The sequence below is a fragment of the Macaca thibetana genome, chromosome 2 (assembly GCF_024542745.1).
Source record: "Macaca thibetana thibetana isolate TM-01 chromosome 2, ASM2454274v1, whole genome shotgun sequence".
Taxonomy (NCBI): domain Eukaryota; kingdom Metazoa; phylum Chordata; class Mammalia; order Primates; family Cercopithecidae; genus Macaca; species Macaca thibetana.
The window spans coordinates 119,754,022-119,772,489 of record NC_065579.1 but is presented as its reverse complement, the minus strand read 5'-3'; the positions used below and the strand labels follow the sequence as shown (position 1 = coordinate 119,772,489).

Here is an 18,468-nt window from a genome sequence, read left to right as displayed (position 1 = left end):
GGGCTTAGTGGGACACTGAACAAAGAGTTTGTCTTTAATTGAAATGGTGTTGGGAAGCCATAGGGACATGGAGCCAGGAGACGGTACAGTCTGATTTCTGCTGTATAAAGTTGTCTCTGGCCTCCGTGCGGATAATAAAGAGGATAAACAATAAAGCAGAGACCAGTTTCTGAACTCAAGTGGTTATCTAGGCAAGAGAAGGCAGTGGCAGTAGAGATGAACTCGGATGGATTGAGAATGTATTTGGAGACGGATGTGGTGGGAGAGAGAAAAAGAAGCCTCAGGCAGAGTCTTAGGTTTTAGGGGTTTGGGGTCCTATAAGGTTAAAAGCCTGGTTAGTATTCTGGGTTTCTGTCTTGGTCCTGAGCCTAATTTACATTGCTAAAAATAAGCAGTTGGGATAAGAAACAACCTAAAAGTCAGTAATGCAAAAGAAAAGGGCCTCAGCATGTATTTTTTAACCTATAAGCTTCTCAGCACCAATTACAGTGATAGGTTTCCCTTTGGGGCCGGTGACCTTAAAAGAAAGGCCCACATAGCATCCTGTTTTCCCAACCCAGAAAAGGAATCCTTATCAGTTTTTTCTTTCGGTGAGCTATTTTGAGCTATTGTTTCATAATCCCCCCCGTACATCCTATGTAGTTAAAAATCACACTTTCAAATTTGTAGGAACTACATGGGGCTATCAGGCCACCATAGTTTCACCTGTCTTAGGGAGACCTCTGTGAATGAGCTGTTGATAAGAGGAGTGGGTTACGTGGTCAATCCTTAAGTATTTGCATAAAAAGCAATTCAAATTTGAAATATAGGTAGTAGAAGCATCAGGTTGTCGGTATAGTAGTTAAGAAATCTTCTTTAGAGGTAGAAGCATTTTTAGATGAAGACAAGACCCAACTTCTAAGTGCCACACTTACAGATGTTTTTAACTTACACAAAGTTAGAGAGCTTTCCTAGAACCATATGAGAAACTAGCTTAATTCTACCCTTAAAAAGTAGATCTTGGTAGGAATATTCCCTAGGGTAGAAAGATTGACCTCGTGATAGGTACATCTTGACAAATTTGTGGTTAAGTTGACGATTCTTTTTCTTTCCCTTCTGGAGAGAAGATGCCATAATTCACGCTACTTCTGACTCATTCCATATCTTTTCTCTAAGCCCATTAAAAGAAAAGAAATCTTGTTATTAGGTAGTGTCAGGAAACATTTGCAAGCTAGAAAAGCTCCTGCCCACTTTGAAACTGAATTTCATAAAGTCTGGTGGCCAGCCAACCTGTTAGTTGTGTAGCTTTAAAGACGTCCTTCATTGTCCCAAATCAGAGACTGATCTTGTTATATTTTTAGCATGTATAGCCTTGAATGACCAGTGATTTAGGTACTGAGACTTGGAGTAAAATATCAGGGATGTGTTAAGAAATTGATTGACTGCGAATAGACTCCTCTGCTATCTGTAGAAAAGAACTGTCTTCCGAAATGCATGTCGCAGTTACGAGTTCTAGATACCTTGACCCATTGACCTAGCTGTTGTCAGTGGTAGGTCCGTGTACTTCATAAAGCTGTATTAAAATTTTTCTGTAAATGCATTTGGTATATATGAATGGCTGTAGGATTCATCTTATCATAGCAGGCTCTAAACCAAAACAATTAAGGAACCTTTGAATGAGAGCATGTAGTTTAATATTTAAAAGCACAGGCTTGGTTTTAGACCAAGTATCCCCAGCTAGTCAACTGACTGTGTGACATTGGCCATGTTACTTGACCATCAGTGTCTTGGTTTTCTCATCTGCAAATGAGAAGATATTAGTACTTAGAGAACAGGCATGAAGAATATATTTATGTCAAAGACAGGCTCTCAATACTTTTTAGTTATTTTTGCACTCAGTTTTCAACCCTTCAGGTATACTTCACATGTTTTCGAGGGTAGCAACAATAGGATCCTCCATGTCATTTCAATGACACCTTCTCTGGAGTGACCATTTATTTCTCAGGAATTGCACGAAGACAACTCATCTATCTTACCTAGGTCTTTGAGGAGCCCAAGGTATTAATGACTTTAGGTCTCTCTTACCTGTGCCAGTTCAAGGCTTGTGACTTTGAGGTGAAAGGCTCTGTAAGCCATCAGCAATCACCAGCTTTGCAAGCCATTTATTTCTCCTGGGACATATTTATTAGACTATGTGTACTGTGTAATTGAAGCAGACTTCTCTGTAGCTGTAAAACCAATACAACTATGTTCTTAATCTTCTTCACAAAGTGCCAGCTGACACTACCTTGGGAGCTACTTATTTCAGACATCTGAAGTCCAACCATCTCTCTAAATTATGATGGTCAAAATACTTCATAATGACGATTATTAAGTCCCCAAAGGAAAGAATGTCTTCATCTTTTTGGAGACATTGGATCTGATACTTATGTTGTTGGCAGCTGGTATCATATTTGTATTGAAAAATTACGCTACGGGATTATGATGGTATTTAGCCAGAAGAAGGAGAAAAAAAAAAAATCAAACATGTCCAAACTAGGATCATTTTTTCATTCCTTTTTATGGATTCAATTTTGTGATATATAGTGTTTATAAAGTCCTTCAGTAAAAATGTACTCTGGTTTCAGCTTGGCCTTGAGTTTATGCTGGTACACCGATTTAGCTAAAACAAAACAACAACAAAAGCTTATCATCATTATTCACTCAAGCATCAATCATTGCATGTGTTTCCCACCCACTGCCCCACCCCACGATTAAATGCTAGCCATTCTTCACTTCAGCTCCTCCCTCTGCCCCCTTCTTCATATTGGATTAGATTTCTTTTCTCTGTATTCCTAAAAGCAACAGTGCTCCCTTCTCTCCCAGCATATAGCACTTACCACTGTGAATTATAAAACTGTTGCTTTGCTTTTTCTCTTTTAAAATAGACTATGAGCTCCTCCAGGGCAGGGGCCCTGTCTAATTTACTTTCATCTCTTAGTGATGCTTTGCTAGGCGCATGGCAGAGCTCAACAGATCTTGTATGAATAAATGATGTCATGACTGGTTCCTTCTCATACTTCAGGTCTTAGCTCAAATACGGTCTCTTCAAGAAAGACTTGCATGATCACCCAACATAAAGTAGTTGTGCGTCCCCGGCACAGCCTGTTCCATTGTCCTGCTTCATTTTCATCACAGAAGTTATCACTCTCTGAAATTATTTGCTAAGTTGTTTATTCTGTCTCCCCACAGAGTATGAGTGCTGTGAAAGCACTCATTGGAGGTCTTGCTCATTGCTTTATTTCATGCCAGTTCCTAGGCTGTCAGCACAGTTTGGTTACATGAGTGAGTGAATTTTGCCTGTTTTCCTTCCTGCCCTCAGTGGAAACTGTGAAGGCTGAATGTACCTTTTCCTGTTTTCTGGACTGTCCTTAGCATTTTATTGGTACAGAGAGAGCAGTTTAAATTTATTTCATGGCTTATATATTCTCTATTAAACAAAGAAAACAAAACACTGGTTGGCAGGAAATGATGCAGATGGCTTTTTTTTAGAAGGGTTGCTGGCCATTCATGTTCATTGTTTAGAACCACTGGATTGCAGTCAAATAACCCTCAATTCTGATTGGCTGGGGAAGTCTCAGATTGTTCTCAGTTTGTCTTTCCTGCACCCCATTGCGACTTTGCCTCGATGATCTCTTACTGTTTTGACTCATCATCATACTACCCCCAACAAATAAAAGCATGGCCTAGAAGGCACATTCCTTTTTTCAGGGAGCAGCACTTTTGCTGAAAATTACCTGTGTTCTTTAATACAGTTCCTCTCCTCATAATTTTTTCAGATGTGTCTTTTAGATCTTTCCAAGAAAGAAGGCGAAGTAAGCAATGCAAGTTTTACCTTTCTATTTGATCCTTCTTATTGTCCCCTCTACTTACATGCTGCTCTTACTGAAAATAAAAACTTAGCTAAAGTAAATCTCACCCTAGGAATTGCTTCTAATGGTATAGCCATATACTTGGACAAGGATGATTTAACTTAAGGACTATATATAGGCCCCAATAGAGTGGGTTTCTGAGGGTCATTAGTGAAGGTTTCAAAGACTCCCTGAAATTATATGCAAAATTATGTGCTTCTGTGCAGCTTTGCTTGAGAGGGGCTGTAACAGCTTTGTATCACATTTTTCAATCAAGGCCATGACCCAGTAATTTAGGAGCATAAACACTTGAGTAGGAATGGCAGTGAGTCATTGAGCCAAAGGAGAGAGAGAACAAACTCCAGTTATTCTTTAACCTAGCACTGTACTAAGGCCAGTGTGTGCCGTTGTCCAGGCATGCTAAATATTGGCTGCAATACCAATCCTGTTGATGATTATTGCCACATTATATGTAAAATCCAGCAATCTTCGAAAATACTGAAAACAAGAATATGAATTACCTATTAGTCCTGATGTTTAGAAAAATATTTTAATACGTTTCCTTTAGTCTTTGGGTATATGATGTGTGTGAATATATATGTATATCCACTTTTTAACAATGAGTTTATATATTTGACGCAGTTTTTACCCTGCTGTTCATGTCTTATATCATTACTATTTCCCCTAATCACTGAATGTTCTTTGTTGTGGTCATTTTTAATGGTTTCTAAATTTTTCATCTTATTGATATAACACATCTGTCTACTCAGTCCTCTGCTCTTGGAAGTTCATATTGTTTCCTTTTTTTTTTTTTTTTGACACAGAGTCTTGCTCTGTCTTGCTCAGGCTGGAGTGCAGTGGTGCAATCTCGGCTCACTGCAGCCTCCGCCTCCCGGGTTCAAGTGATTCTCATGTCTCAGCCTCCCCAGTAGCTGGGATTACAGGCATGCGCCACCACACCCAGCTAATTTTTGTATTTTTAGTAGAGATGGTGTTTCACCATGTTGGCCAGGCTGGTCTCAAACTTCTGACCTCAAGTGATCCACTCGCTTCAGCCTCCCAAAGTGCTGGGATTACAGGCATGAGCCACTGCGCCCAACCTGTTTCTATTTTTTATCTTCTTAAAATAATGCTGTGTTGACTATCTTTTTTATAGGAATTTTTGCAAGACTGATTATTTCCTTAATACAAACTCCTAATAATGAGTTTACTGAGTTAAAATTCATTGTAAATTTAAACTCCTACATTTAGAATTATGCATTGATAGGTTTTCGAATAACAGAGAATGCTTGTGGGGTCTGAGATTGTGTTCAGAAGTACTTTTATCTTCTTTGGTATCTAAGAGCAGTCCCTGACCAAGACCTCACCATCATTTTCTTTCAGTGGCTTTCAGTGGTCGCTGATGACTCCGTCTATAGCTCCTACTCTCTCTCTCTCTCCATATATATATATACACACATACACACACATATATATATTCTGAAATATATATATATTCTGAAATATATATATATTCTGAAATATATATATATTTCAGAACACACACATATATATGGAGAGAGATCTATAACTGTGTTTTTTTTATACACACACACACACAAACAGTTCCCTACCCCTTGCACACTGTATCACCTAATCCAGCTCCAGGACAGTTTTTATTGCAACATTTGCCTTGCAAAAGTGTAAAGAATCCCATGTGTTCAGTGACATGTGGATTAGTGACACAGCATTTGTTGGAATGCTTAGGAGGAAAGCAAAATGTTTCCACTAAATGCTGAAGTCTGGAGACCCAAGTACAAAGGGGAATGAATATCACAATGAAAAAATGTAAATTGATGACACAAATAGTACATTTTTCTTATGCGTAGATGTATTTTGTATGTGACAGACACTTTAGGATTCACCCTTTCAAAGCCCCTTTGTGCAGTTTTTCTTGATTCATTCAGTTAGTGAGGTTGGTTGGCATTCCCCCTTCCTTTAAACCTGGAGGAAAATAGGTCCAGAGAGGTCCACTCTGTTTCCCAGCAGCTCAGGTTTTGTTTGTCTCAGTGCTGAAAAGGCAATGCTCGGCTTCTGCTTGGTTTCCCTGACAGCCCAGCTGAGCTCCCCTACTTCTTCCATATTTCTGTTTAATCAGTAGGACAAGCACAGGTCCTAATCTATGAGGGTTCTTTAATAAAGCTATATGTATGCATTCATTTTGGGGAAAAGTAAGCAATTCTTGGAGGATATAGAGGTCAGTGATGCTCAAGATATTTTAAAATGCAACAAAATTGTTCTGAAATGTGCTGCATTTATCTTAAAAAGCAGTATAGAGGCTGGGCGTGGTGGCTCACGCCTGTAATCCCAGCACTTTGGGAGGCCGAGGTGGGCAGATCACGAGGCCAGGAGTTCAAGACTAGCCTCACCAACATGGTGAAACCCCGTCTCTACTAAAAATACAAAAATTAGCTGTGTGGTGGTGTGCACCTGTAATCCCAGCTACTCAGGAGGCTGAGGCAGGAGAATGACTTGAACCTGGGAGGTGGAGGTTGCAGTGAGCCAAGATCATGCCATTGCACTCCAGCCTGGGTGACAGAACGAGACTCTGTCTCAAAAACTAAACAAAACAAAGAGCAGTATAGAGTTTTGTTTATTGTGGTATCTGTGGATATCTATGTGTGTATTTATAAATAAATAAATGTTTTCTTGATGTAGAGATACTAAAAATAGGTAATAAAGCCACGCATAATCCCATGAACCAAAGAAAATACTGTTTTCACGCATAACCTTCTAGCCTTTCTTTGCAAAATGGTATGTATTCTGTTATAGCTTTACTTTTTTCATATAAATTATTTGTATACAAGCATTCTAAAATTTCACCAACTGTGACATTCTGCCATTTAATTATAGTTTATGGTCTTGATATTTAGAGGAAAACAGATTTCTCCTCCTTACATTAGTTGCTCAGGTCCCAGTCACCAGCAAAGAATTTGCCATTTGTTTTTTCCGAAATGACACTATTTTAATAGGGAACTTTAGATATTCAAGTCCCAAGCTTTTATTGCTCCTGCAGATCACACTTTGAACAAACACTTCCCTGGAAAAGTTTTCTAGGATCCCTTAGAAGTAACATGTGCTGCCCTCTAAGGCCCTAAGAGTGGATGCTGCCATCCATAAACTCTTCTGCCTCTTCTGAAAGTTCTCCTTCCTTACCCTGAATGGACCAGACAAACCCATTAAGACAGGTGCCGTTTCTGCCCATATGCCTTATATGTAATATGTGATATGATTTATAGAACACAAACTTCCTGTTGCCACAAGGCATACAAAGTGTTTGCTTGTCTAAGGAAAACCACGGATATGCCATGAAGTATGGGATGATGTTGCTTCCTGCAGCCTGGCTTATCAGCAGGGACATGTCTGCAGTTAACCAGTTACATACGTGCTATCTCCTTTGATAGGTCTTGGAGCATTCTGTCGTGTCAAGCAGTGACCTTTTGAGTCTTTTCTGTTAGGTCTCCCAGCTGTTTTCAATCCATCGAATAGTTTGGGCTAAAATAAATTATAAATTGTAATAAGGTTTTTCCAGCATTCATATGTATTCGATTTTAAGATTTAATGACCATGTGGGCCTAAAACAAATCTTTGAGTTCTTCTTTTTTAAAAAGCAATCAAGTGGAGTCTCTTGATTTTGACTATTTAAAATATTAATTTGTGGTCGTAACCTGCTTTTGGGCTGCTGTGAAAGGTATGGCTTTTTAAAACGAAGGTTTTCAGCAACTAGCCAGCAAAGAGGAACAAATGCCTCTTTAAACAAAGATGTTCTTTTTTTTTTTTTTTTTTTTGAGACAGTGTCTCGCTCTGTCACCAGGCTGGAGTGCAGTGGTGTGATCTCGGCTCAATGCAGCCTCCACCTCCCAGGTTCAAGCCATTCCCCTGCCTCCCAAGTAACTGAGACTACAGGCGCCCACCACCACACCCAGCTAATTTTTGTATTTTTAGTAGAGACGGGGTTTCGCCATGTTGGCCTGGATGGTCTCGATCTCTTGACCTCATGATCTGCCCGCCTCGGCCTCCCAAAGTGCTGGGATTACAGGCGTGAGCCACCGCGCCCAGCAAAACAAAGATTTTCTTATTTGTTGTAATATACAGTTTGTTGTGGCAATTGGACTGGGATTTCTGGAATATTCCATGGACTACTTCCTCAGAGGAAACAGACCTTAATTGGTTACTCCTATATCCTTCAGACTGGTTGACTTTGTGCCATTAACAATGAAAGGGCCATTAATTAATGAATATTTATTTTTCAATTAGTATTTTATTGTCTCAGTGATATGTGAAAATGCTGGTCTTAAAAAAAGAATTCTAAATAAGGCTAAAGTCTCCTTAAATGAGTCCCTCTGATCCTTGCCCCTCCTTGCACTATTGAACATATCCCCATTATCCATTTGATGTGGACGTTCATGGAAGGCAAAAGCCACGCGTGTGTTTGAGTGTGTGGAACACCTGTCTGCTGCTGTGCCTGCCATTCTGCAGCGTGCCATTTTACTGAACATTATGTTTTAAAGATTATGTTGTTACCTGTAAAGACAGCTCATTCCTTTTAACCTAGCTTTGTAGGTTGGCTGCCTCACAGTTTTTCAGAACTTCCAGTTGTGTCCAGTTTTCCTTTCTACCAACAATAGTGCACTGAACATCATTGTGAATGCACCTTTGAATGTACATCAGTAGAGAATGTAAAATGCCCCTTATTTTGTATATGAAGCTCCTAAGAGAAGGGATTTGAAGATCAGCCACAGTCTTACAAATAATTAGCAGAGTGTAGATTGAAACCATTTTCCCTGACTCTGCTTACGTAATGGGGGATTCTTTCCAAATTTTCTTGTCAGTCATTAGGATCCTGGGGAGAGTCAAGTGCAGTAAAAGATAACTATGGTGAAACCTTACTGATTCCAGTTAACTAAGAAGGTCTCTCTGAATTAGGAGAAAATATGAATTTAAAGATGTCATCTTATATAATTTTGAAGTTTGTACATAGACCCACACTAATACAACCTAATAATATTTCTTAAGGGAATCATATGAATAAGTCAAGAAAAGCACCTGATCATTATTTAAAAAAAAAGACATATCAAAATTGTTCAACACAGTTATTTGTATCCATAGGTAAAATATTTTCTCCTATAACCTTTTTTATATTTTAATATGCTTAGCAGATGATTTTTCTCTAGTTAGTGCAAGATAACCGTACCACTTCCTTTCTGAATGACGTAAATTAGCCAAGGAAGGAAAAAAGGTGTAGTCATTTGAGAAACTCCTCTGTGCCAGGTAGGACGCTCTTAAACATTTTCTCTTGTTTCATTATCTTAATAATCTTATGAAGTGAGTCTTACTATTTTCACTTCATAAATGGAGAAACTGAGACAGAGAGGGCCTCAAAGCATTTTGTTAACGGATGCCTATCTGAGTTTGCCTGACTTGAAAGAGTAATAATCGACTGTATCAGAGTTTCCTTAAATACGGTCCTCGGATTCTCTGTATCAGAATCTCCTGGAATTTTTGCTAATACTGCAGATTCCACAGCCCCCAAGGGTGGGACCTGGGCTGCTGCATTTCTAACAAGCTACCAAGTGTGCTTTATGCCCTCTAAGGTCTGGGAGCCAGACTTCTATGGTGACCTCATTTTGGTGACGCGAGGAACCTTGCCAGAGAGTGCCCCCGTGCCTCCCAGCACGAGTAATCCTCATCATGCCTCACTCCCAGTGGGCATTTTGCAGGCTCATCTGGACTGCTTCCTCCTTACTCACCCACTTGCCTTGCCTCACCTCATATTGCTTGTGCTGAACTTAGCATCGCTTATGGTTTGACAAGTCACTTCCAAAAGAGTTGACATCATCACACTCCCTAGGAATCACTTTCAAAAACAGGTTGAAATCTCCAGTGCAGCATCACCAGATCCCAGGCTTCTCTTGTGTGCTTTACACAGATAGAATCTGCATTTTGTATTGTAACTGCTGCCCAAAGGAAAAAAATCAAAAGAGGCAACAACTTGCAGAAATGATTACTTTTGAAACACCAGTATACGCTTTATTTTCCTTTCTCGCCTGTCTTTCGCACCCTTCCCTGGTAGTAGATTTCCCGTAAGTCTGCCCCTAATTGCTCCTGACTTCCCTAGAATTGGGGAGATCACTTGTCCCTTCCAGCTCCAGCCCTCCCACTAAGGGGGCAGGGTTTTGGAACAGCCACCTAGATTCAATGACCACCTTTGCCTTTCTTTCTCCATTACTATCTTTTTCTTTCAGCTTTGTGCAATTTTTCTTTTTCACTCCCAAATGACATGCTTTCCCTTTTGAAGGGCTAGTCCTGCTCCAGTCCTTTCCAACAAGCTGTGAGTAGGAGGTTGCTTAGATAACTGGCAGACATCGAGACAGACGTGTGCTGATGATCCAGAGGGGACCCTAGACCAACTTGGATTTGTGTTCATTTGTTAGCATTCTGTGTTGGCAAAAGAGCATCCGTCTTTGTTTTGGTATTGAGCTCATCCAAATAAAGCAGCATTTCCTCTTCTGAAAGGCAGAGGAACAAAAAAGAAAAGACCAAAAAAAATTTTTTAATTTTAACCATGTACTCCTTTGAAACTAAATATATACCCTTTCCTCTGTCCTGATTGGTCAGTTTCAATTGACAAGTGGATCGTGTGGAAAGGAAATATCCTGGACTTAATTGTAAGTTAAGTCTCTCTTAATCCAGAAGAGCATTTGAGATTCTGTCCAAGTGTTCAATTTCCCAGGCCGCTGAGGTCTGTGAATTTCTTTTCCCAGCCTCCAGGCTGCTGCAGTACAAGTCAGCATAGCTAATGCAGATAGATCTCCTGCCTCTCGCTCTCCTCCTCCCTCTGCTTTGATTCGATATGAACAGCCTGGTAACTCCGATGCTGGGGAGAAATCTGACATAACTCTGCAGATGGCTAGGTTGCCATGGAACACCTGGGGATTGTTCTTTAAGGAAAAGGTAACATTTATATGCTAATGATTTCTTCCCCCCTCCCCTCCTTGTTGCATTTTTTCCAGGGCTGCCAGTTCCCAAGAAGAGCCCAAAGTCGGTAAGGACTTGTCAGTTACTTGGTGCTTGCTGGGGCTGGGGTGGATGGTCGGGGGCTGGAGGTGGGAGGGTACTCTGTGGGGCTTCACTTCACTAAATGTGTTTTACAGTGGATGGGGGAGACAGGAGCCGGGGCTCATTTTCTTAAGTTCTGGGGATCCGTTTGTTATAGAAGGTATTTGGGCTTGTCTTTAACTGTATAGTGATTTGTGGGCAGGCTGCAGGAGCAGGATAAAGAATGCATGTTTGAAATCTTCTCTATATAAATGCGTCCAAACTCTCCTTCAAAGGGATGAGTTTCTTAGCCGTTTTAACTTGATACAAATGCTATTGTTTCCTTTGGAAGGAGAGAAAAAAAGAAAGCTCCACCTGCTCCGTGAGTAGCATTGCTCTCAACTGGTGTTCCCAGCCATCCACTTGTCTACCCATTCTCTCCCTTAGCTTTCTTAGGCGCCAGAGGATGAATTATTTACAAAATAAAAAGCCTGTAGGTTTAAGGAAGAATTGCTCTGCCCCATATATGTGACCATGCTCAGATGGAACAATGTTCACTGCCCCAGCACTGAGAATAAGACATTTCCTTGCTATAGAAATGTCCTTTGTTGTTTTGCCAGCTTTAGCAGCATTATGCTGCAGGTATAGGATTCTTTAAAAAAAAAAAAAATCAATGTTTTGCTGTCTTTTCTAATCTGGTTTCCCTGAAGATGCATTACCTAGTTGACATGTTTAGCTAATAGCTTAGAGGCTATAGTGTTTTGCTTGGTGGTATGGGTTTATGCTCCCAGGGCACTAATGACAAATTAAAATGCTACTTAACTCAAAATCTGGAACTCCAATGCCTGTGAAATTGATCTGGGTGGAAGGGGCTTCCCAATTCATTAATATTAGGATAAAGAGGGATGTTTCCATGTGCTTTAGAAGATTTGGGGGAGGGAAAATGTACAGCCTCGTGCCATCCAGGAAGGGAGAACCTTGAAAACTTTGCGGCTTACGGTGCTGCAGCTGAATTCTTTCCACCTGTCTCCCAGCCTGGCAGCACGAGGCAGAAGTTTATTAAGATGAGAGAGGGAGCTTCCTGCATTTTTAAACCTCACTCCTAAGTTCTCCAAAGAGAAAAACCTGCAATAGTTGATGTGATTCTGATGGCATAGTGCCGTGGTGATTGGAATATTGACTTCAGGGCTGGTTTCCTTGTCAGTGTGTGTTAATGTCCAGGCAGAAAAGTGCTGGTTGGTGCCCACATTGGAGCCACAAAGACGCCAAAGTGTGTGCATGTGCACATGTGTGTCTCCCTGTCCTTTGGTCATAGCCAGTAACCCATCTGCCTTCAGAAAAATGGAAGGAAATCCAGAAGATGTGTCTCATAAGCTTGAGTTAACGTGAACCATTCTTTTTTCTCCCCCACCCCAGCCATGCTATATTGATACATGGACTTATTTTACACACCCCATATGGAATGGAGTCTTAACAAGGAGTGTGCTGACGGAGACAAAGTAGTTTTGCACAGGTAGCATGACGTCAAGTAGCAAGGTGTTCTTTTCCATTTTGCATTCCATTTAAATGTAGTGTGCAAAAGGAATTTTGTAATTCATTTGCATTCCTTCTTCCCCCGAGTGTTTTGGAATTACCTGGTGAACTCAGAGGCTATCAAATAGGTATTGAACCTGCATTCACCAAGTCAGTTAAGAGAATTCCCTATGACAGTTAATTTTTGCAGAAGCCATGTCATTAGCAAGCAGCAAGCCAATTACTCGGGCTGCATTCCTAAGAAAGAAGCTCTCAACTGCTTTGCCCATAGTCTGCTGGCTCTTAATTACCACAAGCTAAGAGACTGATGTGTTGCTGGGTTAGAAAAGAATAAGCCCCCAGCTTGGGACTTGTCCTTACCTGATTTCTGCGCCAGGACAGGGATGAGGGTTTTCACAGCATTGCTGGCACGCACTGGCAGCTGCTGTACAAAATTTGGGAGCTGTTGGCCAAGGTCTGCTGTTGGATGTAAAGTGCTGTTAACATCTGTGATCAGTGAGAGTCCTGTACAGGTGGGTTGAAAGCGGTTTCCCTTTCCCAGTTTGAATTTTGATGATGTCCTGCCAGGGAGACAGATGATTATGGGATTTTTCTGGTGGGGTCAGAGGGAATTCACAGGGAAGCTGGATGTCCTGGTACCAGAAAGCCATTCAAATCATGACAGATAAGGTCCATTATGCAGGATGCATAATGAAAAGCACACTGATTGTACCTGGGTTGTGACTCACTTAGATTTGGCAATAGCTCTGAGCATATGTGCACGGTGGTCTTAGCCCAGGACTGTTGTGTTGTGGTTGTTTTGTTTATTTGATTAGAGGCTCCTGACAATGTTGGTTTGCTCATGTGACTGGCAGCTTCCTTTTGCCCTCATACCTTTTTTTTGTTTTTTTTTTTTTTTAAGGTTTTCAATAATTAAGTAGTTGGGTTTTTATTAGAACAGAAGGACTTATCTTTTTTTATCTCGTTTCTTCTCCTGGATAGTCCCTGTAGCTTACTCTTAATAAGCAATTTCACCTGCAAGATTTAGTTTAAATGTTGAAATTGTGGTTTATATACTCATTGGGGACAATGGCAGTATCTTAATAAAATTTTATTAATTTAATACCTGGGCTTTCATAACATCAGGGATTTTTCTGCCAAATAGCAGAGACAAAAATAAGACATATTTTCTGTCAGGCTTTAGACCTCTCTGGGAAACTGATTCTGTGGCCCAACTTAATCATCCTTACTGAAAACTCATTTAACTGAGACTCTCAGTCTAAATCACCCACAAGGATCTTGTGTATGAGAATTTAAAACTAAGTATCACACCAAACCCTGAATTTTAAGTCAGTATCCACCTGTTTTCTTATGAATTCATTTCGCAATTATTTTCCCTTCATCTGTCCCCTCTTTTTTTTTGAGACGGAGTCTCACCTTGTCATCAAGCCTGGAGTGCAGTGGCACAGTCATAGCTAACTGCAGCCTCGAACTCCTGGGCCCAAGCAATCTCTTGCCTTAGCCTTCCAAGTAGCTGGGACTATAGGTATGCACCACCATGCCTGGCTAATTTTTATATTTTTTGTAGAGACGGGAGTCTCACCATTTTGCCCAAGCTGGTCTCAAGTGCTCCTCCTATCTTGGCCTCCCAATGTGCTGGGATTACAGTCATGTGCCACCGCACCTAGCTATCATCTTCTATTTATCCATCTGTTCCTCCACCTACACATTCATCTTTCATCCTTCCATTCATCCATTATTCAGAAAACTAGTATTTAGAACCCATTAAATATCAGGTTTGGTGTGAAGCGCTGGAAATACTATAATAAATAAGATGGTCATGGCACCTCTTTTCTTGCAGTTTGCAAACAAACCATTTATTGATTGCTCCTTACAAAAAAAAAAAGATTCATTGTCACAAATTTCCAAAATGTTTGTGCAGTCATTTCATCAACAAGTATTTATTATTTTATGTGTGCCAGGCCCAGTGCCAATATTTGATAAGAATTAAGCAGAAAACATCCCTGCCCTCATGGAAATGGGGAGGGAGAAACAATAACCACATCAATAGGCAGATCTACAGAGATCCTCCCCTCGTAGGGATTAAAGTGTGATGAGCGTTAATAAAGCAGAAATATAACACGGAACCAAGTACACACATAATGTAATCATTCCACTCTTAATTATAAGAACCTATAAGTCATCATAAAGTGCCAACACCCACAATTGAGTAAGTGCTGTGATTGAGCTGTAGAGTACTTTGGAGTTCCCCAGCAGCCTAGGCAACATAGGAAACCACATTCTTTACTCAGCTCTTATTGTCAGATGAAAGAAAGTGTACCATATTCACTAAAGAGACAAGATTTTCCTATTTACAAAAGAAAAAAAAATATATCCTACAAGAAGTTTTCATATAGAGGACCCTGGATGGTGGGGAAAGCATCCAGTGCCCATCCACATTGAAGAGGCAGTCTCTTCAACAGCCTCTTTACAGCAGACATAGCAAGCTGTCTGCAGGGTAGCCACAGTGATAGGTTTTTGTTCCACTATCCTCTCTGTCCCTTTCCCCTGCGAGAGATGCTAAAGGAAATTGCTGAAAACTAGTCATTAGGAAATGTGAGGGAGATACTCCTTTTACACACACATACACTGAGTGACTCTGGCCTAGATCATTCCATTGTATGTACCCTGCCTCTTTCTCAGACTCACCCAGTTGTGTGGCACCTGTCTTCCTTTTCCCTAATGCCCCCGGGTGATAACCAGCATGATGATTGATCCCATCAAAGCTTCTACAGCCTACAAGAAGAAGCAGTGAGAGTAGTAGATGGGTGAAGGCATAGGATCACTTAAGTCAGTCTCCTTGCCTCTCACTTCCCATGGCAACTCCCCTTCTCTGCCTTTTGGAACCCTGGAAGATGGACTTTGCCATTGTATTACATTCCTTTAAAACATGCAATGTGAACCAGAATCCATTTTCATATCCACTCAGTGCCTGCCTTTTCTTCTCCATTAACTCCTCTTGCCTACCTTTTTGGAAGAAATCATTTGACTTAGACCCATAAATGATAAAAGAAACAAACAAAAAGAAGGACCATCCTCTGCATTGGCTTGGATTCGAGTCTCTGATTTTCACACAGCCTTTAATGACATTGGCCTAATACCTCATCAGCACTTGGAGTTTTTCCTGTTGTCCATGTAAATCGCCGCAGTAGCCTTCGCTCTTGGCAGATAAGTGAACTGTAAATAATTTTGCTTTAAAATGGATCGATTTGTCATTTTTAAGCCACATGAATTCTTTTCATCATTTAAGCTCCTAAGTGCTGTCTGTATTCATTTGCTCTTCCAAGCAAATATTTTCAGTTCACTTTATAAGTACCTACATTTTGAAATCATTCTGGGAAATACTGATGAGTTGATTTTTTCTTCCCGTTTCCATTTATAAAAACCATTATGTCTTCCCAATTTCCCTGGCCTGACAGTAAGTAAGGGAATCATTCATTTCAGAGAGGTTGGTACAGTTTTAGTTTAAAAGGTCTTGTGATACAGGTTCATGGTCAACATGTGGCCAAAGACCTTTATGGAATTTTTAAAATTGAGCCCATTTCCATATTCCTAGCTGGCTATGAACTGAGACTCAGCAATAAGACTCTTGCTTCAAAAATACCAGCATAGTGACAACAGTTAGCGCTGGAAATTCCTTTCTTAACATATGGGACCCCTTCTCAACCAGTTACTCACACTAGAGATGTGGTGGGTGGATATCCTTGTTTCTAAGCTCTCCTCCTTTTGGTGATCCTCTTCACCTCTCTTCTCTCCTGTCCCCTCCATTCTCCTGCTCCTCAGCCTCCTCCATTCAGTCTGTCAGCAATCCCTGTTGAATTTGGCACCAAAGTGTCTTCTGACCTCACTTGTTCTTTTCCTGGGTAACTCCAGCTACCCTGGTGTTGCCCACCTTAGGTTCCCACATTGACTGTAGCTGGGGCTTCCTGACTGGCCTCTCTGCATTCACTCCTATTCCCCACCAATCCATTCACCACCCAGTAGTGACACCAAACTTTCTGGAAACATGTTGGCTCTTGGAACATCCCCACTTGAACTTCATTAATGGATTCCCCCTCTTGAAACTAAGAATGAAACCCAAACTCCTTACGTAGCCCACAGGGCTCATGCGTTATGTGGCATCCCAGTTCCTCTCAGGCCACCCTTCCTTGCTGTGCCACACTAGCTTTTTTGTTCAGAAAGTCCACTTAGCACACCCTATGTTTTGTTTTTGTTTTTTGTTTTTTTTTTTTGAGATGGAGTCTCGCTGTGTCACCCAGGCTGGAGTGCAGTAGTGTGATCTCGTCTCACTGCAAGCTCCACCTTTCCAAGTGATTCTCATACATCAGCCTCCCAAGTAGCTGGGATTACAGGTGCATGCCACCACGCCTGGGTAATTTTTGTATTTTTAGCAGAGACAGAGTTTCACCATGTTGGTCAGGCTGGTTTCAAACTCCTGACCTCAAGGGATCTGTGTTACTCGGCCTCCCAAAGTGCTGGGATTACAGGTGTGAACCACCATGCCCAGCCTTCTCTTTCTATTAATAGATTTTTTCCAGAGTCCTCTCTTTACCACCTTTCTAAAGGACGTTGCAGTGTGTTGCTATCAATATATTATATTTGATTAATATTCATCTACACACACTACGTATACACACACTTAGATACATGCCCAGGGATAAATTTCAAGAGCTCGGGTACCATCTATTCCTTGTTTACACGTTGTTTCCCTCGGTATCTGGCACACAGCAGGTGATCCTATGTATTTATTGGGTTAGGTGAATAAATCTATTGCAGGTAGGGCAGCCCACTTAGGAGGGCCTGGGCTGGATGTTATATCATTGGTGTACTATTTTTCCATTTTTCCATGTTCTTAGTGTGCACAGGGTTTCGTTAACAGACTTAAAAGTATACCTTTAACTACAGCTACTTGTCTTTGGACTAGTGTCTCACCTAGGAAAATGAGGTGAAATAAAATCGCGTTAAATGCAAATCTGATCCTGTGTCATAAATAGTTCAGAAGTGAACATATTCTCATGTCCCTAGTCTTCTAGGAGATGATCCAGACTACTGAAAATGCATACAAGTTTTCTTTAATTTGGGAGATATATAAACGTGGTTTTTTTCCTGGACAATTCTGGGCTCTAACCAGATAAAGGACAACCTCATAGCCGATCAGCATGCTCACAGAAAATTTAAAAAAAAAAAACTTCAAACTCCCCCCACACCCACAGCATAGTTTTAAAAAATCCAGAGTGCCAACAAGATACTAAGTTACAGAATGTATCTTCAAATTAATGAGTTTTCATAATTGAACTTGAGAAGGAACATAGAGTGAGGTTAAGTCTTAGCAGGGAGAACATCCAGAAAGCTTCCAGATTATTGTGTATTTAGCCCATTAGTGTGCCATTTATATATGTCAGTTAGAGATAGTTGAGTGGTGGCACAGTTTTTCGAGCACATTCTCAGGATGCTCCTTTACTTTTATTTTCTAATTTGAGGTATAAAGTTTAGATGGCATTTAAAAGAGACTCAGAGGTGCAGTTTGACCAAGAGGCAGTTTTGCAAACTCATTCCAGATTGTGTCTGTCATTTGGTGTTAAATTGGACCTAAATGAGTCATTTATTGGGGAGGTGAGAAAGGGTGTTATAATTTGAAAAATGGCCCAAGTGTTTCCAGTAGACTTCATTTGCACTCTCTGTTTCTGGTGGAACCATCTCTTCAGTTAGACGTAAGAGATCTAGGTCTTCCATGTCAGGGATTTGTTATACTGGGACAGACATGAGAGGGTTTCAAAAACCCATGATGTAACATGCTGAATCTCTGCACACGCATGTACAGGTATGTATGTAAAAGCACATACGCATTTTCTCTGGGATACAGGTCCAATACTTTTATCAGACTTTCTCGGTGGGTCAGGGATGCCAGAAGGATATTTCTCTGCAGTTCAGGAAGAGGGATCAAGTGGAA

The 18,468-nt window shown here is 40.7% G+C and overlaps 1 protein-coding gene across 21 annotated transcripts in view; it reads left to right on the top strand.

Moving 5' to 3' along the window:
- MAGI1 (membrane associated guanylate kinase, WW and PDZ domain containing 1) overlaps positions 1-18,468 on the top strand; it is a 686,305-nt gene that overhangs the window by 627,116 nt on the left and 40,721 nt on the right. For all 21 annotated transcript variants that reach the window (XM_050778525.1, XM_050778528.1, XM_050778527.1 and 18 more), the window contains one exon: positions 10,922-10,953. In XM_050778525.1, coding sequence (XP_050634482.1) covers positions 10,922-10,953 — 32 coding nt within the window. The remainder of the gene's footprint in view (positions 1-10,921; positions 10,954-18,468) is intronic.